General features: G+C 41.8%; 1 protein-coding gene across 1 annotated transcript in view; it reads left to right on the top strand.

Moving 5' to 3' along the window:
• The first annotated feature begins 3,869 nt into the window (after window positions 1-3,869).
• Window positions 3,870-27,389, top strand: part of LOC311129440 (mannosyl-oligosaccharide 1,2-alpha-mannosidase IB-like) — a 101,210-nt gene continuing 77,690 nt past the window's right edge. The window contains exons 1-3 of the mRNA XM_084161723.1: window positions 3,870-4,330; window positions 4,679-4,735; window positions 5,364-5,833. Of these exons, the coding sequence (XP_084017849.1) occupies window positions 5,520-5,833 (314 nt within the window). The 5' untranslated portion in view covers window positions 3,870-4,330; window positions 4,679-4,735; window positions 5,364-5,519. The remainder of the gene's footprint in view (window positions 4,331-4,678; window positions 4,736-5,363; window positions 5,834-27,389) is intronic.

Genomic DNA, 27,389 nt, shown 5'->3' with positions numbered 1-27,389 from the left:
CTGAATACAAAGCATTACATTCATAATAAATGTAGTCATGGTTTAGAATACACAATAGGGTGGTAGTTTGTTGTCACTGCAGTTCCTCTCTCCACCACTTGATGACAGTAGTGTGCTATTTACTCCTATATCAGCCCATCATACCATCTCTGATGGAAATATTCCATTACACAAGAGCGCCTTAGAGAATAGTTATTAGTGGGGACAGTGCCTAATCAAGCGTGATACCTATTTAATTACGCTCTATTGGAAATGAGTAATAATGCAATGACCGTTACATTACATTACCATGTTTAGTTTGTTTTACAGTTGTTGATGTTGCCTACGTGGAAGCTGTACCACTATTTGTTGGTTGAAAAGCTGACTGGTATCATTGTGTTAGACCTGTTCATCGTAGAATCCAGTTTCCAGCCCAACTTGGGTAACATATTAGTAAATTCCCTTTGGACCAGATGGATACAGCACATAGGCCAGATAGAGTACACTGAGCAGGAGGAATCAACTGCATTGTAGCTATTGTTCCATGGTGCGATGAGTAGAGTCAGAGATGATTTTCTTTGTGTGTGTGTGTGACATAAATAAAGACTCCGACAATGGGTCACTCTGAACACAGTGTAACCTGATTTCAGACAGGCCAGAGCCATATCCATCACTCTAACGTACTTACATAGCTATAAATTGACCCTACATCACACAGGAGAGTGGAGTGCCCCATGGCAATCTCCAGGCAATATTATGAACCTGGCCATACAGGACCGAATCTACAGATACTTGGGCCTAAAAGAGCCAGAAATAAACTGGAAGCCAGAGTTCCTGAATACTAGACAGTTCAATTATCCCCACAAACACTGCTCTGACTGACTGAGTCTCCATCAGAGCATCTGATTCCAAACACCACCCATCCAGTCCTGTTTGTGGAGCTCTGTTTATCTAGTACACCTGTCCGTCATGTCACATCATCACCTGGGACTCGTCATCTGTGTTCTTGGCACCATAGGATGGCACAGAGACACCCCATTAACTGGAACATCAGATATGGAGTAACCCTCACCAACCCCCTCCCCATATTATCATCACTGGAACATACAATTGACAGATACCCTCTCTGACGTAGCATGGGAGCCTATCCTCTTGCCCTGGCACAGATCCACTGGGTTGTTTGATGGTACTCTACTTTATTGACTGGGTTTAAACTGTCGTAATTCACCCTCCCGTTCACACGGCGCTCCAAAGTCAGATGCTGTTTCATAATGTTATGTTTACCTGCTGGAGTATGGGGTTTCATTTGCTGCACCAAGGCCTCATCTTTCTAAACCTTAATCTCCCTCACCCTCTCTTTCTCTCACTTGTTCTCTCTTTGTTTATTTTTCCCCCTCCACACTTCTTTTGTCTCTTGAAGTGTTTGTAATGAGCACTTTGTCTTTGCTGCATTGTTTTGTTGGGCTTAAAGTTCACCATGTGTCCTCTCCAGGCCAATGATTCGTACCCCTCTGACATTGATAACCAGAGGTGCAGCGAAGCAAACGGCCCCCCTCCCTCCGGAACTTGGTATGGCTTTAAAGGTGTCAGCCCTTTTGTGTCAGCTCAGCATTTTTGTTTTGGTGTCTTTTTAGGCAGAGAGCCAGCCACACAAATGTACAATTTGTGAGCGAGCATGACTCACATGATGCGTCTCCAAAGAGGACTCTACAGTGATTACGGCACACTCTGTGCCACAGCACTGCACTACTAATTCACTCAGTAAGGGGTGTCACATAAATCCACCCTGTGGTGCGGAGTGGGGCCCGAGCTAATGGCAGCTCAAGGACCCACTGACTGACTTGGGCTCCATCCCCCCCACTCAGCAGGACGTGACCACGTTTCAAGATGGATTTACTTTATGATGTGTCAAGAAATCTGACATACTGTAAAATGGGCAGACAAGACAACACAACCATTATCATACCTTATCCACTGTGTTTAAAGTTGAAGACTGAAGAGATACTTTCAGACTTGGGGTAAAAGTGGGCAGAAAACACATTTGGTCTGGGAGTCGGGATCAAAAGTAGCACTCTGATTGTAAGCTGACAGACTGGAGATGATTAACTGTGCGCTTTGTTTCCCCCACGCTAGGCAAAAAGAGAGTGTATTTTATTGGATCTAGGATCATCTTGTGTCCACTAAATGTCTTTCTACAAAATTACAATGTTGTTTTAGACACTTCAAAAAACGTCCACTTTCCCATAATTCCCTTACCCTTAACTGAAGGCCTTGCAAATAGTCTCCCTAGGCAGATGGGTTGTCTCCCACAATGTTAACTATGTTGCCCTAGGGCCCTAGGTCTGGAATTTCCAGGACTAGCCAAGTGGTTCCCAACCTTTTTCTGTTACCAACAGAATTTTGCTCTGCCCAGAGTACCCCTGAAGAATGGAAGCTCATTCCCGCCATCATTTTGTTTTGTATGTCAATACTATCTCAACATTTCGAGATACTAAGTACACATTTTTTTATATTAAGTAAACCTTACGAGATACTAACTCGAAATGTCGAGGTAGTAGAACATACACTACCATTCAAAAGTTTGGGGTCACTTAGAAATGTCCTTGTTTTTCGAAAGAAAAGCAATTTTTTGTCCATTAAAATAACATCAAATTGATCAGAAATACAGTGTAGACATTGTTAATGTTGTAAATGGCTATTGTAGCTGGAAATTGCTGATTTTTAATGGAATATCTACATAGGCGTACAGAGGCCCATTATCAGCAACCATCAGTCCTGTGTTGCAATGGCACGTTGTGTTTGCTCATCCAAGTTTATCATTTGAAAAGGCTAATTGATCATTAGAAAACCCTTTTGCAATTATGTTAGCACAGCTGAAAACTGTTGTGCTGATTAAAGAAGCAATACAACTGGCCTTCTTGAGACTAGTTGAGTATCTGGAGCATCAGCAATTGTGGGTTCGATTACAGGATCAAAATGGCCAGAAACAAAGAATTTCTTCTGAAACTCATCAGTCTATTCTTGTTCTGCGAAATGAAGGCTATTCCATGCGAGAAATTGCCAAGAAACTGAAGATCTCATACAACGCTGTGTACTACTCCCTTCACAGAACAGCGCAAACTGGCTCTAACCAGAATAGAAAGAGGAGTGGGAGGCTCCGGTGCACAACTGAGCAAGAGGACAAATACATTAGAGTGTCTAGTTTGAGAAACAGACGCCTCACATGTCCTCAACTGGCAGCTTCATTAAATAGTACCCGCAAAACACCAGTCTCAACATCAACAGTGAAGAGGCGACTCCGGGATGCTGACCTAGGCAGAGTTGCAAATAAAAAGTCCAGTGTCTGTGTTATGTGGTGCCACCTCTGAAATCACCACACAATGTTACAAATGAATAAACATTTCCTATAAGTATGTTCTACTATCTCGACATTTTTAGATATTATCTAACATTTTATAAAAAAATTAGTGGAGTGAATGAGCTTCCATACTGACCCCTCATGTTCATTTTTTCAGTAAGCCTATGGTCTCATGAGTCTTAAGTACTCCCTGTGGATAGGCCAAGTAGCCCCCTGGTTGGGAAACACTGAACCAGGCTACCTTGTAAAGCACTAATTGCTGGATCCATATTCATCCATTGTGCATTGTAGTCTTTCACATAATTATTATTTTTTTATACAAGGACTAGCTACAAAGAACAGTCAGTGCTAAATCACAGACATACACGTTGCAAAAAGACCTTCGTAATTGATAGACGCTCCCTAAATGTACCAGGCTGGGTAGTCGATGCTGGAGATTGTGGGAGGAGCCGTAGTTCGTTGGAGAGTTGCAGCAGTATCAACATCCCTTGATAGAGGCTAGCTAGTTAGATAGCTGTAGAGCTATCGACAATGAAATGAGCAAAGGGAAGGCAAAACTACCCAATTAAATCATAGATAGCTAGCTACCTGAAGACATTTCTGAACACGGCTATTTGGAAACGGTGGACTAGGATGCATGTCTGTCACCGATTTACTCAAAGGCATTATTGAGGTGATGCAGCAGAGGCGAAACATCGTAACGGACCGCATCAGGAGGATAGCTAGCTAGCTAGATGCCTTTACAGAAAAAGGCGCAGTCTTTAGCAGGCCAGCTCTTTTCCTAACCTCAACATATCCGAGAAACGTAGCTAGCTAATATTACAATAAAATATTGCGGGTGCACATCTATGTGTTTAATCAGCTAGCTAAGTTAATGTTATTGCGTTTCTCCTTTAGTAATTTTATTAGCTAGATGGCTAGCCAAGCCTGTCAATTCAGCGGATGAACTTGGTATTCTGTGGAGACTCCGCGCGACATCAGACGCAGGCCCGGGTGAGGAAGCTGATAAAATACAATATATTGGGAATATTCATACAAGCTAGCAAGACAATACCGATTTTTAAGCACATAATTTAACAGGAACATAACTAGCTAGCTAGTTATCATTTAACAGTTATTTTGCTACTATTGAAATGGTCACGGGAGAATTTATATCGGTATTAGAACATTGTCGATGATGCGACAATCTCAGATTTTCATTTTTCACTGTTTGAAAGCCTAAGAAGTGTCCTGCTCAATTAACTTACAATATGTGTTAGCTAGGTATTAACAAACAATTGCTTGACCGTATTCCTAGTTATTTGTGTCGAGTTGGTTTTGATTCTGTCGTTGTTTATCAAGCTCATAGCGTTCGGATCACAACCAAATAACATGGATCAGAATGACAGAATTTGCACGGTAAGATTTGTTTCCTCCACAATTATGCTGATGAGATATTTTTTATTGTGACTTACTTTGCTTACAGTTACTATTACACTATTATATTAGTTACTGCAATGGAAATATGTATCGCATTAGATTTCAGGGATATCACTGACAAGTGGAGGTGTTGTGCATTGTTGGCGTGGTGTGATGGTATCACGCGCTCACGCAGGTGATTTTGCCATCTAGCTACGTATCACTATTTGATGTAACCTTTAGCCTGCGGACCTGAAAGTATCTTTCCCTTTTCAAACCGGGTTGACATACATTTCTTTGCCGACTCTCCTTGGAAAACGTTTCCTTGTACTTCATAATTGCGATCAATGAATACAGTACATTCTGTATGGGCAGTTAATCCTTATGGACTAACTGAGATTGTGTTTATCAAAAATACAGTTAATCCCAAAGTCAGATGCGCAAGTGCCTAGGTCTTTTGTAAGGTTAATGACTTGGTATTACTGATTTAAGAACCTCAGTGTTATATTTTGTGATGTTTATTCTGACTGTGAAGACAGGTATTGTTAAGGCTAATGAACCAAAGAGCGTACGGTATGTACCAATAACATACCTGCTCTGTCCTCATAACTCTCTCCTTCAATTTCAGAATAACAACCGTCAATTCGCTGGTGACCAGTCACTTCACTGAGGGACCCCAATACTTGATTTCTGGACACGTACTCACCGCCGGAATGAGATAATACAGCAGCAGATAATACAGCCGTGACATATGTCCACCCTGAGTTAATTTCCACAGTCCAACATGACCACGCCGGCTCTACTGCCACTGTCGGGCCGCAGGATACCCACCCTGTCACCCGGCGCCGCTTCTTTCCCACACCACAGGGCCACTCTGAGGCTCTCAGAGAAGTTTATCCTCCTCCTCATCCTCAGTGCCTTCATCACTTTATGCTTTGGAGCTTTCTTCTTCCTCCCAGACAACTCAAAACACAAGCGCTTTGACCTGGGCTTGGAAGATGTGCTGATTCCCCACATCGAGGCGCCCAAGGAGGCTAAGCATCCTGGTGGACAAGTGGTCATACATGGACAGGGGGGCCACGATGAACACAGACACAGGTAAGAGATGCTGAGGACAGCACACCTATCTTGTGTTGTTGCCTCTGCTTTACACGTCAGTGTGAATTGAAATGCACTACAAAAGTGCAATCTACAAAGCTTTGAAGAAAGATGTCTGACTTGTAACCTTTTTTCTCTGCGCCTCTATGTAGAACTCAGCAGCTTATTGGGCCATCAGTAGGATTTACAGTGCCTTGCAAAAGTATTCAGACCCATTTTGTCTTACAAAGTGAGATTAAAAGGAATTTATGCAACGACTATATTTAAGTTATTACATTTTTATTAATACAAAAAATTATGTTTTTCCACTTTGACATTACATTATATTTTGTGTATATTTTTGACAATGACAAATCGATTTTAATTCCACTTTGTAGCACAATAAAATGTGCAAAGGGGTCTGAATACTTTTCCAAGGCACTGTACATAATAGATATCTTTCTCACTCTCTCTGTCTCTCTCTCTCCGTCTGTCTGTCTGTCTGTCTGTCTGTCTGTCTGCCTGTCTGCCTGTCTGCCTGTCTGTCTGTCTGTCTGTCTGTCTGTCTTTCTGTCTGTCTGCCTGTCTGTGTGTGTGTATGTCTGTTCTTTATCTCCAGCAAAATGTGTGTCCACAGGTCTTATTCAAGAGCAACCTGAGCACTGTGTCACGTCTAAATAGCCAGGTGCAAAACACCTAGGGGTGAGGGAGTGTCACAGAAACCAACACAATAAGAGCTTCCTCTAGCCTTATTGCATCTGGGTTACCCTTAAAATCTCACACCTAGCCTTTGGTTAATGGCTTTGTGTGCAGGATGTATATCACTGACATAGGCCTTTACTGACTGTGCTCAACTCATTTAACTGGTGAATGAAGACACACACACACACCCTTGTAGTCCTATCCCAGCTCAGCGTGAAGAGCGGTGGTGGTGTTCATTCTTAATTATTTCTGTGTGCACAAATCCCAAAAATAATATCAGAACGAGCAATGTCAGAGTCCGGAATATAAATGTGTGTGTGTGTGTGTGTAATGGCTTCACACAGAATGAAAGTAGGGCACTACTAGCATTTTAAGATTTTAGTAACTAGCTTGCCCCTTATATAATTCTTCCCCCCGTTTTAACCTACTTTAATGTTTAGATTTACCTGTAAATTATTATCACAAAAAGCAGAGTCCCTGTTTACTTCTTGCCTGTGAGTGAGGTGGGTAAGGCGGATTTGTCCCTACAGGTGCGGACATTTGTGGAAACGGTCATTAGTTGTAGAGAGCAGTAAATGTTAAAGCTTTCTCTCTGCCTCATACAGCAGGGACCTCAGTGTTGCTACCACCTCCCCTGTGGCACATTTTAATTTGTCAGAAAACTTGCAATAGCTTATTTATTGTCGTTTGATGTCTGGGAAGAGACGAGGCCAGGATCATATGTGGTACACGACGTCAATGTGAACAACACTGCAGTAGTTATTATTTTGTATTTCTGAAATAAAATACATTCAGTCTGACTGTAGATGGGTGAGTTTGCATTGCAAGAAGGCGTCGGTGTGAGACAGAATGGCATCACTTCCAACTCATACGGTCCCTGGAATATGCCTAGCAGGTGGGGTTTGAGGAGATGGGATATAGTTCATCTACATGAAGAATTTTGAAACAATTCATTAGTTTGTTTAGAGTTTATCTTCCTGTGTTTTTGTCACTCACAGCTCATGAAATGTTTTCGACTTTGCATTTTAAGCTGCTGACTCAGCCATTGCCAAAACATCATCATCGTGTGTTAGTGAGGGTCATTTCCATGAAAAAGGACCCATGAGCACCAACGTGAAGTTCATAGACGCATGTCAAATGAAAGCTAAGAGTATTATTATAATTTTTTTTAACCAATCTACACACAATACCCCATAATGACAAAGTGAAAACATGTTTTTAGAAATTGTTGCAAATGTATTGAAAATGAAATATCTAATTTACATAAGTATTCACACCCCTGAGTCAATACATGTTAGAATCACCTTTGGCAGCGATTGCAGCTGTAAGTCTCTCTGGGCAAGTCTCTAAGATCTTTGCACACCTGGATTGTACAATATTTGCACATATTTCTTTTAAAAATTCTTCATGTTCTGTCAAGTTGGTTGCTGTCCTTTGCTCATTGCTAGACAGCCATTTTCAAGTCTTGACATAGATTTCCCAGCAGATTTAAGTCAAAACTGTAACTAGGCCACTCAAGAACATTCAATGTTGTCTTGGTAAGCAACTCTAGTGTATAGTTGGCCTTGTATTTTAGGTTATTGTCCTGAAGAAAGGTGAATTTGTCTCCGTGTCTGTTGGAAAGCAGACTGAACCAGGTTTTCCTGTAGTATTTTGCCTGTGCTTAGCTCTATTCCATTTCTTTTTATCCTGAAAAACTCCCTAGTCCATAACGATTACAAGCATACCCTTAACATGATGCAGCCACCACTATGCTTGGAAATGTAAAGAGTGGTACTCAGTGATGTGTTGTGTGGATTTGCCCCGAACATAATGCAATTTTTGGAATATGTGTATTCTGTAGTCTTCCTTCTTGTCACTCTGTCATTTAGTTTAGTATTGTGGAGTAACTACAATGTTGTCGATCCATCCTCAGTTTTCTCCTATTCTATTGCTTATCATATCAACTTTATTTCGTTGTCCAGAAGCCAAAGGCACAATCCTAGTCATATTAACAACCCATCCTAGTGGTTGCTATTAGATTCCCCCTCTTTCTACGTTTCTAACAGAGATTTTAATCCGTCACATATGGAACCGCTCACATTAGGTGCACTGTTTAAAACTGTGTTTTCCCACGAATTGCATCTTGGCAAATGTTTGAAAATGAAGTTTTAGTAAATGCTTCATTCCAGCAGTTGCATGTTCAATAATAGGTTATGGCCTTTTGACTGTAAGACAATAGGCTTGCAATTGTTGCAGTTTTTCATTAAGCTCTTAATGAAAAAGGTCTGTTCCTGGTATGCGTACATATTATTTTCTCTTGGTCACCTAATTGTACTGTTTGGGAAAAATCTAACCGTTTGTTGACCTGTTAGTCAGCAGAAACATTTACAGAAACACAATAATGTAGAAGTAAGACCCCTGCCAACTAATATCAACAGTACACTTATATTTTGTTTTGGAGAAATGTTTCTGTCTTCTGTAAGTTTAAGAAACATTGTCTTGTGCCTTGAAATTCTGTTACCAAAAACCTACATATCTTTAAGATATTTTCTAATTTCTCTCCCTCATGAGGAGGGAGGATAATGAAGGTTCACAGAAGTAACAAGTAAAGGTAGACCTATCAATTAGTTGTATTGTTTTACTGATACACATTTTGTTGATGAATTATTAAGTGATTAAAACAAAAAATGAAACGTGTTGCTCTATGACACTCACAAGCCACACGAGTCGTTAGAAGGTAAGGGGTTCTTCTACATAGAAGATCATAGGAAATCCCAGGACATAGTGTCTATAATACTGTAATAAGCTCACATAGTTTGGGTCACAAGCTCCAGACACACAGTGGTCACTGACTAGTTGGTTATTAATTTCCCAGTGAGCAAACAATTTCTGTACTTACAGCATTCATATAATGTCATTTTTATCAGGTTTTTGCTTTGGCGGACCTTATTTATTTTATTGGCATTTGTCAATAAAACTCATGAATGCAACTGTTTGTCAAATTGTTTTGTTCTGCTTGTAACCCTGATTGTCCTGAAAAGAAAACGGTAAAACACTTAATTGTGAGGCTAAATATAAGTGTTGGACATGCAGATAATTAAAGTCAGATAAATGAAAAGCCGATTTTTGCTGGGGTCTCATGACTGATAGGGTTAGTGCCTTGTTAGAAAGTGGGCATATTATGCTGTTTAGCTCCACATCTGGTTTGGCTCGCTCCCTCTATTGTACTCGGTTGGGATCGGCCCATTGTTGCTGAAGGGGGTGCAATTTCTTGGCGGCGATATTGAATACCCTCAATGCACATTTCAAGCTTGAACGTTCCAAGCCCTCTTCATATCGGGGGAGCCGTTTCCAGTGCTTTGTCAGGCATTGCCAGCAAGGAGATCTCGTTACATATGGATCAAATTCGTTAAAATTAGAAAATGACATTCACAGAACTTTAAAAGCTACAGCAATGCGCTTGTGAGATATATATTTTTTAACGAGTGTTTCAACATAACCACTACAAAGCTGTTGCTAGTTTAGCTAGCCTCTTCTATAGACTTGACTGATTTAGCTAGCTATCATCAGAGCCTTCTGGCTAACGTTGTTTTACAGAGAAATAGCAGATTCTTGACTACTTGATTATAATGTTGTGGTTGTAACATTTAATAGACATTGCATTAGAACAACAACTAAATAGCTTTATCAGAGACATTTTCAGGAAAAGCAGCTTATTTAGCAAGCCAATAAAATGTCAATCTTACCTTTTTATCTCCGTAGCAGTTTGCTCTAACATTGTCTGGGCACTGCAACAGCCAGATGAAAGCAACTGCACATCTGATCCATTTCCCGCATGTCTAGATTCTACAGGGAGCTAGCCTGTTCTCCTCAAAACATTAGCTAGCTAGCCAACTTAAACTAATGTTAGTCTTAACCAAATGAGTAGTACATAGACCTTTTGCTCTGTTACACAGCATAATAACAACCATAAGTTACATTCTAGCCAGAAGGCTCTAATCCTAGCTAGCTAATCAGCCATCTTATTTAAATTTAAAAGAAGCTAGCTAGCGTCAGCTTTGTGTTGGTAATGCTGTGGATACACTCGTAAAAAATGTTTCCTACAATTTTCACCATTTAGTAATTTCAACAAATTTGATCCTTGTTTAGTGACATCTCCTCCCTCTCTGAGTTAGTGAAGCATCGCGACGGGCCAGAAGTCAAACTGAAGTCAAACGGAAATAAAAAACCCATATGAAGAGGAATGGAATGTGGGAGGTGCTAGAATGCATTGACCATATTGTAAAGGAGTGAGTCCTTGGATCAGTTACATGCTTTTTGCTCATACTATCGTATACTCTCCTAAACAGTAGAAATCGCTTTTTCTATATTTACGGTGTGCTGTGTTTTTGATGTATTTATGTCCATGGTTGAGTTGAATGTTATAAGGTTGAGGATGAGTTGAGAAATCAAATAAGCCTTGCTGCCAGATCTCGCGTTGTTTAGATGTTATTTGCTCGGTACCACCTGTTTCCAGTCAGTTTGTTTTGAATCCTATCAACACATCTAGTTATCTGGAGGGTTCAGCCAGCGTTCAGCAAAGAGATTTGGGAAAAGAACACTCATATATTCGTAGGTATCATTAATGTTATTGTCCATAAAATGCAGGTCAAACCATTGCACGAGGACACTTCCGTTTTTTTAAACAAGGAACATCTTTGTCTTCCAAGTCAGTAAGAGATTGTACTTGGTCCCTCGAAGGAACATTTTGCCCAACCAGTGTCATCATGCTAGAGCCACCCTTAACAGGGTTGGGATCAATTCATTTATTGAGAAATAGCCTACTCACAGAGTCCGTGTGCTCCTCTTCCGAGGGTAGGTGCATCAGCATCAGTCTCTGCCAGAGGAAACCCAATGCCAGAGCTGTGGTTGCACTAAGCCACAGGTAAATGTAATTGCATAAACCGCCTCAGACCCAGCAATGCATCTCCGATAATCAGGTTTATTGCCATGGTAACCCCTTCATCTCTTATTGCCTTGCCATTCACTGTTAGTGTGTTGGCACTAGCACTGGGAATTGCCAGGGACCTCATGATACGATATTATCACGATGCTTAGGTGCCGATTCTATATGTATTGTGATTCTCACGATTCTATATGTATTGCTTTTCGATACTGTGATTTGGTTGGGATTTGATGTTCCAAACATATTGTTCACCATATGTCTGTTGCAGAGGGACAAGAGAGCCATGAGAAAACACGTTTTAATTTAAAAAGAAGATGGAGAACAAGCTATGAAGGAAAAATACTGGAGTTTTGGTGCAGGTAAAGCCAACTAGCGCATACAGTGAGGGAAAAAGGTATTTGATCCCCTGCTGATTTTGTACGTTTGCCCACTGACAAAGAAATGATCAGTCTATAATTTTAATGGTTGGTTTATTTGAACAGTGAGAGACAGAATAACAACAAAAAAATCCAGAAAAACGCATGTCAAAAATGTTATAAATTGATTTGCATTTTAATGAGGGAAATATGTATTTGACCCCTCTCAATCAGAAAGATCTCTGGCTCCCAGGTGTCTGTTTATACAGGTAACGAGCTGAGATTAGGAGCACACTCTTAAAGGGAGTGCTCCTAATCTCAGTTTGTTACCTGTATAAAAGACACCTGTCCACAGAAGCAATCAATCTATCAGATTCCAAACTCTCCACCATGGCCAAGACCAAAGAGCTCTTCAAGTATGTCAGGGACAAGATTGTAGACCTACACAAGGCTGGAATGGGCTACAAGACCATCGGCAAGCAGCTTGGTGAGAAGGTGACAACAGTTGGTGCGATTATTCGCAAATGGAAGAAACACAAAATAACTGTCAATCTCCCTCGGCCTGGGGCTCCATGCAAGATCTCACCTCGTGGAGTTGCAATGATCATGAGAACGGTGAGGAATCAGCCCAGAACTACACGGGAGGATCTTGTCAATGATCTCAAGGCAGCTGGGACCATAGTCACCAAGAAAACAATTGGTAACACACTACGCCGTGAAGGACTGAAATCCTGCAGCGCCCGCAAGGTCTCCCTGCTCAAGAAAGCACATATACAGGCCCGTCTGAAGTTTGCCAATGAACATCTGAATGATTCAGAGGAGAACTGGGTGAAAGTGTTGTGGTCAGATGAGACCAAAATGGAGCTCTTTGGCATCAACTCAACTCGCCATGTTTGGAGGAGGAGGAATGCTGCCTATGACCCCAAGAACACCATCCCCACCGTCAAACATGGAGGTGGAAACATTATGCTTTGGGGGTGTTTTTCTGCTAAGGGGACAGGACAACTTCACCGCATCAAAGGGACGATGGATGGGGCCATGTACCGTCAAATCTTGGGTGAGAACCTCCTTCCCTCAGCCAGGGCATTGAAAATGGGTTGTGGATGGGTATTCCAGCATGACAATGACCCAAAACACACGGCCAAGGCAACAAAGGAGTGGCTCAAGAAGAAGCACATTAAGGTCCTGGAGTGGCCTAGCCAGTCTCCAGACCTTAATCCCATAGAAAATCTGTGGAGGGAGCTGAAGGTTCGAGTTGCCAAACGTCAGGCTCGAAACCTTAATGACTTGGAGAAGATCTGCAAAGAGGAGTGGGACAATATCCCTCCTGAAATGTGTGCAAACCTGGTGGCCAACTACAAGAAACGTCTGACCTCTGTGATTGCCAACAAGGGTTTTGCCACCAAGTACTAAGTCATGTTTTGCAGAGGGGTCAAATACTTATTTCCCTCATTAAAATGCAAATCAATTTATAACATTTTTTACATGTGTTTTTCTGGATTTTTTTGTTATTCTGTCTCTCACTGTTAAATAAACCTACCATTAAAATTATAGACTGATCATGTCTTTGTCAGTGGGCAAACGTACAAAATCAGCAGGGGATCAAATACTTTTTTCCCTCACTGTAAATAAAACAGCAATATTGTCAAAACAATACGATATGTCGTACAAAAAATATCCTGATAGGTAACGATCAAATTTTTTTCCCCCAACAATAGTTGCCATGTATACAGCAGCTGTGGCCTTGCCCTCCTATGCATCTACATTTAGCATGGCAGGCTAGCACCTGTGGATCATAGTTAGGCCTGACACCCCAGTCTGCTGATTTATCATAATTAGTGTGATCTCAGGAATCATACCTCTGTTCCTCGCTTCATTCTCCTTGTCAGACACACAGCGTATGACTAGAAACATCTGCAGATTTTTGTGTTTGTATTTTGAGAGAGCCATTGCACTGAACCATGAAGAATAATAATACATCCACATAGACACTCTAATACACATGCGCACACATACACAACTCTCCCATCTCTGTGCAGAGGTGCTCATAAAGCAAAACATATTGGATTGACGATCTGGTGAAACATCAGTTGACAATCAGCCCATCACACTGAGTAGGAGGCTACTGTGTGACTGAACTTCTTAACTGGGTTTCTCAACCACTGGCTCTGTCTAGCTAAACACCTCACGTTCACCATGGGCACCACTATCTCATCATACATGGTTAGGCCTACTACTAAAAGGCCTATGCTGCTGCTTCTTCTCTCAAGGGTTTTTTATCATGTGAAATCGGTGTAACTGCGAACGCCATGCAGAGCACTGGGAAGGCTTTTGTTTCCATCCATCTCTATTAACATGCTGTTGTGTTTTTATCAGATCAGCTCCCTATGTCTCATTTCCCCTCTTGTTTTGCCTCTTATCTGCTCCTGTTTTTCCTCCTCATGTAGTGCACAGCTGCACCCTCTTAGACTGTTGGAAAGCTGGCAGCGCAACGTGTTGCTGCACGAGGGGAGCTCACATTAAGTTGGTTGCATCCATGGTGAAAGACTGTGTCACATCGCAGGGATATCGCTTTGTGAATACACTGTACCGGGGTCAGCGTTGCTGGCTGTCCAATAATGTATTTTGTGTGTTTCACTTATGACCCAAAGAGAGGATCTGCTCCCTCTCTAGTCTCTACTCTCCTCATGGCTCCTTGGGCTCTGGAGCCAAACATGAGCTCTGTCTCGATCTCTGTCTGGTGTTTCCTCTCTCCCTCTATCTATTTGACATTTTAGTCATTTAGCAGGGACTCAGGACTCAGGTCTCTCTCTACCAGTTTCTGCCATCATGAAATGGTTAGGCAACTTAATGGCCCTTGATGTGGGATTCTTATGGACTTGCTATAGATGGTTTTGTGTTTGTGTGTGTGTCTCTGACCGTTCCCAGATTGTATTCAAGCCGTAAACAGTGCGTGTGGTACATCCTGATCCTAAATGTTACTGTGCTGTAGCCTGTAACTGCTGCTGTGCGGTTGCCAGCCATAGTTATTCAATGTCATCACAGAGCCCACCTGCGGCTCTGGCTAATGAAGTCGGAGCTCCAGCACTGGGAGCACACTGCACATCTGCCTGCCGGAGGAGGAAGAGGAGGAGGAGGAGGAGGAGGAGGAGGAGGAGGAGGAGGAGGAGGAGGGGGGTAGAGACAGACATGGCTGAGAGGGAGCAACACAAATTAAGCCCTAGAGAACATCCCCCAATAAAGCCCCAGAGAACATCACCTAACATGGCTGAGAGGTGTTCTTGGCTATAGAAGAAAAGACAGCCATAGAAATACATGGCTGAAATATGTCTATGACTAGACTATAATGAATGGCCATGAAGATCATGTTTGAAAGATGTTGATGGCTATACAAAGCCCTAGAGGAAAACATGTCTGAAACGCTAGAAGCCATGCAAAAAGCCATGAATACAGAGCACATGGCTGAAAAGCTGATCAATTTAGTACAACACACACACGCCATGCTGCGGTAGTGAGACTCCGCTGTGAGTGAACCACAGGGCCCGTGGCTGAAACAGTAAATGAGGCTTGGATCATCCTGGACTCAGTGCACCGTCACACAGGCTGTGACAAATGGAGAAGAAGACTCTCCAGGATCCTGCTCATTACTTAGGGGACGACAGAGTGTCACGGTGCCAGCCCCTGCCTAAGCAGCGCAGAGTGTGTGAGACACCAGTCGTCAGCGCCTGTTGGAGTGTCTCTCACTTTGTATCTGTTTGTCAGTCTACAGCAGCTCCAGCTCGCTAATGGTGACAACATGCCTCCTTGAGAGAAACACTCGCTTGTGTTTACATGTCTGACTGGAACACAATGCTTTCTCAAAAACAACGGACGGGAGGGGGGTGACGGCATGGCTGGTGGTGCAGCACTTTAGCTTTTGCCGGGTGGCATCACTGCCATCCAACCGAAAGAGACAGAAGCTGTTTTTCAATCTCAAGGCCATCAGACTGTTAAATAGCCTTCACTAGCACATTAGAGGCTGCTGCCTATATACATAGATTTGAAATCACTGGCCACTTTAATAAATGGAAAACTAGTCACTTTAATAATGTTTACACATCTTGCATTACTCATCTCAAATGTATATACTGTATTCTATAATATTCTACTGTATCTTAGTCTATGCTGCTCTGACATTGCTCGTCCATATATTTATTTATATATTCCATTGCTTTACTTAGATTTGTGTGTATTGGGTAAATGTTGTGAAATTGTTAGATATTACTTGTTAGATATTACTGCACTGTCGGAGCACAAGCATTTCGCAACACCCGCAATAACATCTGCTAAACACGTTTATGTGACCAATAACATTTGATTTGATTTGAAAGGAGCTGGAGTCTACACTCCTGTCAATTCAGGAAATTAGTTCAAACTGAGATACTTTTGTGTATATATAGTGTATGTGGACATCCCTTCAAATGAGTGGATTCGGCTATTTCAGCCACACCCGTTGCTGACAAGTGTATAAAATCGAGCACACAGCCATGCGATCTCCATAGACAAACATTGGCAGTAGAATGTCCTTACTAAAGAGCTGTGACCTTCAACATTTCACAGTCATAGGATGCCACATTTCCAACATGTCAGTTTGTCAAATATCTGCCCTCCTAGACCTGCAACGGTCAACTGTAAGTGCTGTTATTGTGAAGTGGAAACGTCTAGGAGCAACAGCGGCTCAGCCGCGAAGTGGTAGGCCACACAATCTCACAGAACGGGACTGCCGAGTGCTGAAGCGCGTAGCGCGTAAGAATAATCTGTCCTCGGTTGCAACACTCACTACCGACTTCCAAACTGCCTCTGGAAGCAGTGACACTGCTACTGTTCGTCGGGAGCTTCACGAAATGGGTTTCCGTGGCCGAGCAGCGACACACAAGCCTAAAATCACCATGCGCAATGCCAAGCGTCTGCTGGAGTGGTGTAAAGCTCTCCGCCATTGGACTCAAACGGTAGACACGCGTTCTATGGAGTGATGAATCACGCTTCACCATCTGGCAGACTGACCGACGAATCTGGGTTTGGCGAATGCCAGGAGAACACTACCTGCCCGAATGCATTGTGCCAACTGTAAAGTTTGGTGGAGGAGGAATTATAGACTGGGGCTGTTTTTCATGGTTCAGGCTAGGCCCCTTAGTTCCAGTGAAGGGAAATCTTAGTGCTACAGCATACAATGCCATTCTAGATGATTCTGTGCTTCCAAAGTTGTGGCAACAGTTTGAGAAAGGCCCTTTCCTGTTTCAGCATGACAATGCTCCCGTGCACAAAGAGAGGTCCATATAGAAATGGTTTGTCGAGATTGGTGTGGAAGAACTTGACTGGCCTGCACAGAGCACTGACCTCAACCCCATCGAACACCTTCGTGATGAATTGGAAGCCAGGCCTAATCGCCCAACATCAGTCCCTGACCTCACTAATGCTCTTGTGGCTCAATGGAAGCAAGTCCCTGCAGCAATGTTCCAACATCTAGTGGAAAGCTTTCCCAGAAGAGTGGAGGCTGGTATACAGTGCATTCGGAAAGTATTCAGACCCCTTAACTTTTTACATATTTTCTAATGTTATATCGATTTAAATGTTTTTTTCTCCTCATCAATCTAAACACAATACCCCATAATGACAAAGCAAAAACAGGAAAACGATTCCAAATGATCGGAGCGCGGGCGTGATTTCCAGAGCAAATAACTGATTCTCAAAATAAACAGGATCCTAAACCAGCGAAGATGGCTGCACTGTGAAGACCCCGGCGCAATGAGAGAGGAAAAGATGCTGTGAATCAGCCATCATATCCTCCGAGCCGCCAGATGTAATTCATTCTATGGAGCGGAAGTGCAATGGATGAAGTAATTTCCATGGGTGAGACACACCTGTGTGCAGGGGAAGTGTTTCATGGCATTACATTATTCACGTCAACCCCCAAAACAGCATCTCTACATTTGAAAATCCTCTTTCACTCACACACTCTCTGTACCTCCCCCTCTCTCTCTGTGTTGCTTGCTGGTGCTGTCAACGCTAGCTAGCTAGCTAACCCAGCATGCTGCTGCGCCTTAAAGCCCTGTTAATTCCCTTTCCGCTACCTTGTAAATAGTCAGGAGGAACATTGAGGGGGAAAAAAGCGAAGGCTTACCCATTCCTCCCTAATCCTCGTTTAAAGAGCATATGCCTGGTCCAGGTCTGGAGATGAGTAACTCCAAACCCACTGTCCATCTGGACTGATGTCATCAGGACCCACACAGATGGAAGGATGGAACTCGACCAAACAGAGAGCTGTGGGATGATGGCAGAAAGTAGGAGAGGGTCAGTTATTAGGGATGCTGGGGTTTGTGTGTGCGTGTGCCAGGTTTACGGATGTGGGGATTGGGGACACAAACTACTTGGCACAAAGGTATGGAGTCAGGGACACACTTATGTTAGATACTGTTTTGTCCACAGCATTCTTAAAGGAATAATCCACCCAAAACCACTAATTCCTATGATTCACATTGTTAACAGGAGTTAACACTGTGAGAACTATTTTTTGTGAAGACATTTTTATTTTTTTTATAATAAGGTTGGTACGAACATCTGAAAATCGTTGTGGAAATCTGTTGCAGCTCAAGTCGACTACAAAACCCACAATGCAATGCTTTCTCTCTGGGCTGGCTGACTAGCTAGGTAGCTATCTAGTAAACGTAGCTACACACAATAATACCAAAATCAATATCAGCATGCGAACACGGCCGGCTCTGGCCTTTTGGAGGCCCTAAGCAAGATTTGGTTGGGGGGCCCCCCACCTCGTGGCAAAACATTTAATTGGCCCCCCTCTTGAAGGTGGAGAGAGATTTTAGTTTTAAAGTTCATTTCCTGCAATTCTACACATTTTGCCATGGTGCATAGGAATTTTTTTTAGTTTTAAAGGCCCAGTGCAGTCAAAAACGTGATTTGTTTGTCTTTTATACATATTTCCACACGGAGGTTGGAATAATATTGTGAAATTGTGAACATGATGATAATGTCCTTATAGTGTAACAGCTATTTGAAAAGACCAACTGAAATTTCAGCCTGTTTTGGTGGGATGGAGTTTTGACATTCCATGGTGACATCACCATGTGGTAAATTAGTTAATAGACCAAAGTTTTCGGAACCCTCTTTCTTATCTGCCAATAACAGCTAATTTTCCCCACTCAGACCACTCTAAGACAGTCCTAGTGAAATTCTTGCTTGAGAAATTGCTCTCTGCTAAGAAGCTATTTTTGTTTGTTTTTGACTATTTTAATTGAAAACATTGACAGTAAGGTACTTAATGGTTTCCCAGAAATTATTTGATATTGAGATAATAACTGCTGCATTTTTAAAGCAAGTTTTCTGTAATTCTACACATTTTGCCAGGGGGTGGAGAGAAATGTTTTCTGTTTTGAAACCAATTTCCTGCAATTCTTCAGATTTTGTATTGACTTAAGCCAAGTTAATATGATATCCGAGCCCGGTCGGTATTCGACTATAATTACTACAAGTTTAGATAGGTGGCTAGACTATTTTGCCAATCTAAAACATGTTCACTGATATGGCTAATTGAGTGACTGTCAGTGACTGATGAGAAAAACTGCTTGTGCACAACCAAATTTCAAAATTGCACATGGTGTATTCTGCTATTCTTACTCTCAATAGTAAGTTGAGATCCCAACTGAGTTCCAAAAACATTTTATTTTTATTTTATCGGGCCCCCCTATCGGTCGCTTATGCCTGGAACCGGCCCTGCATGTGATGTAGCTAGCTAGCTGTTTCCCACAGACACATGCCAGGTCGAGGAGGGAGAGGAGACAATCGCGTTGCCTGATGGTAATATGAAGGAATGAGTTGAATAATTTGGGCCATTATACTTTATCATGACAATATAGACGGATGGATATGTTCTAGACAATAATAAAAATTTCAAAAATTGCCTAAGAAATAGTTACAAAATACAAGAGATTCTCACGTGGTCCATTTATATTAGGCTACTGATATTATTGGTCTATATCAGCCAATAGGCTAGACATAGTTTGAAAGACACTGCCCTCTCATTTCCCCAACATTATTAGACAATTAGGTAATTACATTGTGGTGCAGACTTGACAGACTCTCGTAGACCTGCTGCAAATGTTCTAGCGTAACCATGGCTACACTGCCTCCATTATGCCAGTCAGTGTTTCAATAGTTAAAGGATACGTTTTTTATTTTTTACAAAAAAATCTCAAGTTTTTATGTAAATGGCATGTTATCGAAGGGTCCAGACACCTTTTTTGTGATTTCAGGTTTTTGAGAAACTTAGTAAAAAAACATGAACAAATGTCATTTTAGAAACAGCAAAGCTCTCAGTAAAGTGATTCAGGTCTTTAGATGTTGTACACATTAAAATTGTCATTCTGAACTTTATCCGCAACGTTATATTCCAAAACATGCATCCTGTTTGCAATAAGGCACTAAACTAAAACTGCAGAAAATGTGGCAATGAAATTAGCTCTATGTTTGGGGCCAACACATCACTGAGTACCACTCTTCACATTTTCAAGCATGGTGGTGGCTGCATCATGTTATGGGTATGCTTGTCATCGGCAAGGACAAGGGAGTTTTTTTTTGTTGATAAAAATAAATGGAATAGAGCTTAGCACAGGTAAAATCCTATAGGAAAACCTGCTTCAGTCTGTTTCCAACAGACACTGGGAGACGAATTCACCTTCCATCAAGTCAATAAGCTAAAACACAAGGCCAAATATACAATGGAGTTGCTTACCAAGACGACATTGAATGTTCCTGAGTGGCATAGTAATAGTTTTTACTTAAATCTTTAAAAAATATTGTACAATCCAGGTGTGCAAAGCTCTTAGAGACTTACCAAGAAAGACTCCATTCGCTATTTAAGTGCATAGATGACATGTATTCTTTCCCGCTGCCCCTGTTTCGATACAGTTGCATGATAATGGTCCATTCTAAATCAAAACAAATTTCACACATATATTATTTAGTATATGTAAAGACAAGATGAAATCAAGAATAGTCTGATGGGTGACAATATTAGCCTATCACTTGTGAATTATATATTATCACTTGTAAATGATGCCCAGCATAAGAAACAAATCCTTTTTTTTGCGACTTTTTCGAATCATAGTCACACATCTCATGTAGCCTAGCCCATAGGCCTATATGTTTTGATAAGGTTTGTATCACAACTAAAGTGGCCAAATAACTTCTTAAAATTAAGCACATTAATCCGCTTTTGATTATGGGGTTTTCCCGCTAATGGAACATACGTGCTTATAGCCTACTGCCATGTGCGCATTGCTGCGTTTATAATGTGAAGAAATAGCCTAATAGTTTATCAACATTTTAAGCTAAACGCTCTGATCTGTTGCGTCAGCCACATTGCATAAAAAAAGGTTTTTTGATGCTAGTAGTTGTATTAATTTGGGATCTGTCGCATCCCACTACTGTCCCAGACTATGTTTGGAATATTTATTTATTGCATATAATCGAATAGGTCATCTTTTGTACTAGGGGGGATAGTAGATAGACATACGCTAGTGCTTTTGCTGTTCGTTAGGCCTGCTAATCTTGTTGGTTGACGAAAAGTAAATGTGGACAGTTCTTCCAATATCTTCAATATGGACCTCGGAATTGGATAAGGACGTGTCGACCTTCACTTATAGCCTGTGAGAAAGACCCGATCACGTGATGGAGAGCCATGTGAGTGAGAGCTGCTTCCGAGCGTGCAGCACTGAGGGAGAAGGGCACAATGGCCACTGGCTGCAAAAGGCATGGATTTTTTTAGGGTGCATTATGGCCACACAAAGGGGCTGCCGCCGTGAAATTCGATGCATTATCAAGTGCTTGTCAAATTGTGAATGAGAGACTGATGAAGTGTGTACAGCCTGCGCAAATAACAAAGCAGAGCTCATGCCTTTTCAAACCACTTTTTCTAATCATCATTAGTCGCATCATGCAGCCTTACAATATATAAAAAATCAAAACATATAGCCCAACGTTTGTAGAACAACTGAAGTTACACTAATAACTCTAAATTAAGCATATATGAATACCTATTTATTTGTTAACCGCTCAACACAGAATAGCCGCATGTGCGCGCTCCCTCAAATCGTTTGGAGAAAATATCCTTTGTATTTTATTCAGTTTTGTTCAATTGTGTTCTTCATACTATAAAATAATCCCACGGAATTCTAAGCAAATCTTGTCTGCTAAATAAACTAGTGTAGCCTATAGCCATTTGGCATAGTCAGATCAGGACTAACATAAGGACAACTCAGAGTATGCTATTCTGTTCTTCTGAAATAGACTACTTTTTCTTCATATCATGCTTCTTTAGACCTGTCCAAAAATAAATAATGGATTTAAAATGTAAAATGTATTGTAAAGGTGTAGGCTATATTATAATTATTTATTATACTTTTTTGAATGTAGATGTTCCAAAGGTCTGCATCAGTGGCTTGTAGGCTAGGTGTGGAAGCCAGGAGATGCTAAATGTGTTTTATGTTAATTAACGGTCAATTACCATGAGACCAACAGTTATTTGCTTGACTATCACCGGCTGACGAAATTTCGTGAACGCCACAGCCCTACTCCCTGGAATTACAAAAACACAATGAATTCGTGGGCCAATCATAGCATTTTTGTTGTTAAGTGCAACTGCGACCCAAACTGGCCATTGTTTTATTTGAAAAAATATGGCCCTTTAAAATGTCCATGTATGTACATAAGATGCTGTATACATAATTTTAACATATTAAAACGAAAGATAAATAATATTTGTCCATCCTTTGAGTGTGCAAAGGGTGGCTATTTGACGAATCTCACATATAAAATATATTTTGATTTGTTTAACACCTTTTTTGGTTACTACATGATTCCATATGTGTTATTTCATAGTTTTGATATCTTCACTATTATTCTTCAATGTAAAAAATAAAGAAAAACCCTTGAATGAGTAGGTGTGTCCAAACTTTTGATTGGTGGTGTAAGTATTCAGACCCTTTGCTATGAGACTCAAAATTGAGCTCAGGTGCATCCTGTTTCCATTGATCATCCTTGAGATGTTTCTACAACTTGATTGGAGTCCACCTGTGGTAAATTCAATTGATTGGACATGATTTAGAAAGGCATACACCTGTCTATATAAGGTCCCACAGTTGACAGTGCATGTCAGAACAAAAACCAAGCCATGAGGTCGAAGGAATTGTCCGTAGGGCTCCGAGACAGGATTATGTTGAGCTACAGATCTGGGGAAGGGTACCAAAAAATGTCTGCAGCATTGAAGGTCTCCAAGAACAATGGCCTCCATCATTCTTAAATGGAAGAAGTTTAGAACCATCAAGACCCGACGGAAGCCACTCCTCAGTAAAAGGCACATGACAGCTCGCTTGGAGTTTGCCAAAAGGCACCTAAAGGACTCTCAGACCATGAGAAAGAAGATTCTCTGGTCTGATGAAACCAAGATTGAACTCTTTGCCCTGAATGCCATGCGTCATGTCTGGAGGAAACCTGGCACCATCCCTATGGTGAAGCATGGTGGTGGCAGCATCATGCTGTGGGGATGTTTTTCTGCGGCAGGGACCGGGAGACTAGTCAGGATCAAGGGAAAGATGAACAGAGCAAAGTACAGAGAGATCCTTGATGAAAACCTGCTCCACAGCGCTCAGGACCTCAGACTGGGGCGAAGGTTCACCTTCGAACAGGACAACGACCCTAAGCACATAGCCAAGACAACGCAGGAGTGGCTTCGGGACAAGTCTCTGAATGTCCGTGAGTGGCACAGCCAGAGCTCGGACTTGAACCCGAAATTAATTGAAATGTACCGCTAAATGTAGACCAATAAGTGTACTTCAACAACCTATTTAATACCAATGTTTGAATAATTGTACTTCTATTTTATTATAATTATTTGTTTTGTTTGTTTTTGCTTGGTTTCTTGTGTTATTATTTATGTTCATGACTTGCTTGGTATGATTTGTTCTCTCTTTTTCCATCCGTAGGAAAGAGATGGGAGGGAGGGTGGGGTTGTGGGGGAGAGGGTATATGGGAAATTGGGGTGAGGTTAAAAGTGGCTGAATGGGCAAATAAAAAATTCAAAAATTCCTGTAGGATGAATTAATGTTCAATTGTACATTATGTCATTGTGCAGGAATAATTGTAAAAAAATATGATCAAATGCCTTTGGAAGAGGCTAATGAAAGCAGGACATGATTATGACTGGAGGCATTAATCAGTAAGGTGGATTCGATTGCTCTGGTCTGATGAAGGAAACAGGAAAGTTAGGCAGGGTGCTTGATTGCTCGGGCCTGGGCTCACGTCTTTGTCAAGATAATTGAGTCAGGCAGATGTTGACATGCTCTTAATTGAGTGTTTGACATTATGAGCCTCGCATGAAATCACTGTGACGCTAGAGCGACTCACAATGGCTCCGAGGAGGAGAGAGCGAGTGATGAGAGAGAGGGAGAGGGAGTGAGCACAAGAAAAGGCTAGGTTCAGGCAGATTAATGGGTGAATCCATTACCACAAGTATTTGTGTGCCCATTAGGCCCGGTGCCGTGTAGTAATGTTTCCTGTCGTCATCCTGGCCTTTCCCTCTCACAGGTCCACCTCGGAAGCCATTCGAGCACTGTGGGGGCTGAAAACACCCTCTCATTTCACGCTGCCTGCCGTGCCACACACACACGCACAGGGTTTCCCTTTGCCGGTAAAACTGAAAAGCCGATTTAATCAAATTGTTGCCGGCCAAATTGACCGGGAGAAAAAACAATCCCATTGCAAAATAATGCTTTTTATTCATTGATGGAAATATCAGTCGATGGAAATATATGAGACCATCATGCTTATCGGTTTTTAAGTTAAGTTGCTAAATTTAGTGGAATTAAATTGGTGCGTGTGTATTTTTTTAGTTAGTCATCATTTGTCTTATCACGCGTGCAGAGCATATTTTGAGCGGAATATCACTTGTCAGAACGCAATAGAGCTGCTGCAGCTCCTCAACTCGTTGCTGCTGGAGGGAAACGTGCTTTTATAAGCTCAGTCATTGCGCAACAATTCTAACCAATCGCGTGTTAACTATTTTGATGGCCACGATTTAAAAAGAGCTACTGTTTTTATTTATTTTATTTCTCACCTGGTAATTGAAGCCCGCCTCTCTTTCGCCATTAAAGTCACCCACCACTTTGCAATGTGAGCTGAAGGCAGTATGCATTTTGAAAACATACGTAATTTTACATGTACGTAGCCTAGGTAAAATCCGACCATAGAAACATGGATGCAATTATTTTATAAAGACTTCCTCATATGCCATTGAAACCAGCATTTCTCTCCTGTTCTATTGGTTTTCTTATCAACTTTCTTTCGTTGTCCAGAAGCCAAAAGCACAAACCTAGTCATATTAGCATGTTATCCTAGTTGTTGCGTCTTTAGATTCCACCTCTAAGTTTCGAATGGAGATTTTCATCTCTGTCACATATGGAACCCTTCTCATCAGGTGCGCTATTTAGAATGGTGTTTTCCCACGAATTGCATTTTGGCAAATGTTTGAAAATTAAATGTTATTGGCTACTTCACTACATGTTCTGTTAAGATGAATTACCATAATCTAAATGTGATTTCTGTCATTCTGAGCACTGTAGGTGAACACCCTAATGGGTTACAAACCCAATGCATATGGGTCTGGTAAGTTTCTCAAATGGCCAGTAAATGAATATCTTCTCGGTCATGTTGTCCATGGCCACATTGTCCTAACGTAAACCCTCATGACCGCAATAGTCAGTCAGCGAACATTTATATCACATAAATATCATATGTGAATGCATGTTTGCGAGGACATACTCATAAATGCATAGGACCCCAGCCCTCCGGTGGGTTAGAACTGCCAGTACAGTGCGTCTTTATCTGGACTGAGTCAGTTCTAAACACACACACACACCTCATCACAGTGTAAACACATTTCCTATCAATTAAAGTCTGCAGATAGACACACACATCGACATGAATATGTATGAATGTTTTTAGGCCAGCATTATGTAAGTAGTGTGGAGCTGTTATTTTGGTCCTGGAGAGTGGATAGGCTCACATTAGGGAACCGTATGGTTATGAAATACAACAGACGTTCACTGTGTCTATGCTGGGAGCCAGTTTACTCTTAAAGAAGGGTAATTAGTATAAAATGCCTGTCCGTCTTGGTGAGTTAGTGGCTGCGGTGAAATGCCTCATGTCTGTGCTACAGTAGGTGATCCCTGACCCCCCTTCCCCACATGGTCTCTTTCATTCTCCTCTCCCATCCTTTCCTTTAGCTCTTCGTTGTGCAGCTGTCTATTCTCTGCCGGCCTAAGGGCTCATCTTGGGTGAAGTGAGCCGTAATGGCAGATGTCGTCACAGTATCCACCTGACCCTTTTTTTTTTAGCTCTCTGTAATCTCTCTCGCTCCCCTTTTCTCTTTCCCCTGTCCTTTTTATATTTTTTTCACTGTACCCCTGGGCCTGTTATTCTCTCTCGCTCTCTCCCCCCCCCCCCGCCTGCCTGCCGTGGGGTCAGGTTGTACTGTGTATTGCAGCTGCTAAAATGCACACTGACTCACGGATGGCTTTTAGGGTTCTGTTCTCTCCCTCTCTCTCTCACACGTCCCCTGCTCTCAGTCAGGGTTCAGCCCTCAGGTTCTCAGCCTGCGTCTCCAGGGCCCCTACAGCTGAGTCCACACACACACATTAGACATCTTGTCCCCTCGCACAGAGTGGAACGACAATGTTTCACATCTCTTTAATCTTTTGTTTTAGAAAGCGGTCTCCTACCTCTTGTTGTTGGGTCATTCTATATGATTTCAATCACTTTCTGACTGCACCACTTTTGATTTGAGAATTAATATACAGTGCATTCGGAAAGTATTCAGACCCCTTGACTTTTTCCACAGCCTTATTATAAAATGGATGAAATAGTTTTTTCCCCTCATAAATCTACACACAATATCCCATAATGTGGTCCTCTGTAGCTCAATTGGTAGAGCATGGCGCTTGTAACGCCAGGGTAGTGGGTTCGATCCCCGGGACCACCCATATGTAAAAATGTATGCACACATGACTGTACGTCGCTTTGGATAAAAGCGTCTGCTAAATGGCATATTATTATTATTATTATATTATTAATGACAAAGCTAAAACAGGTTTTTATAAATTTTTGCTAATGTATAATTTCTTTAAAACAGATATCACATTTACATAACTATTCAGACCCTTTACTCAGTACTTTGTTGAAGCACTTTTGGCAGCGATTACAGCCTTGAGTCTTCTTGGGTATGACGCTACAAGCTTGGCACACCTGTATTTGGGGAGTTTCTCCCATTCTTCTCTGCAGATCTTATCTGCAGATCCTCTCAAGCTCTTTCAGGTTGTATGGGGAGCGTCGCTGTACAGCTATTTTCAGGTCTCTCCAGAGATGTTTGATCGGGTTCAAGTCCGGGCTCTGGCTGGGCCACTCAAGGAGATTCAGACTTGTCCCGAAGCCACTCCTGCGTTTTCTTGGCTGTGTGCTTAGGGTCATTGTCCTGTTGGAAGGTGAA

This window comes from Coregonus lavaretus (assembly GCF_964263955.1).
Source record: "Coregonus lavaretus genome assembly, chromosome: 5".
NCBI classification, from domain to species: domain Eukaryota; kingdom Metazoa; phylum Chordata; class Actinopteri; order Salmoniformes; family Salmonidae; genus Coregonus; species Coregonus lavaretus.
The sequence above is the reverse complement of the archived record's forward strand: the minus strand, read 5'-3'. Positions and strand labels throughout refer to the sequence as shown.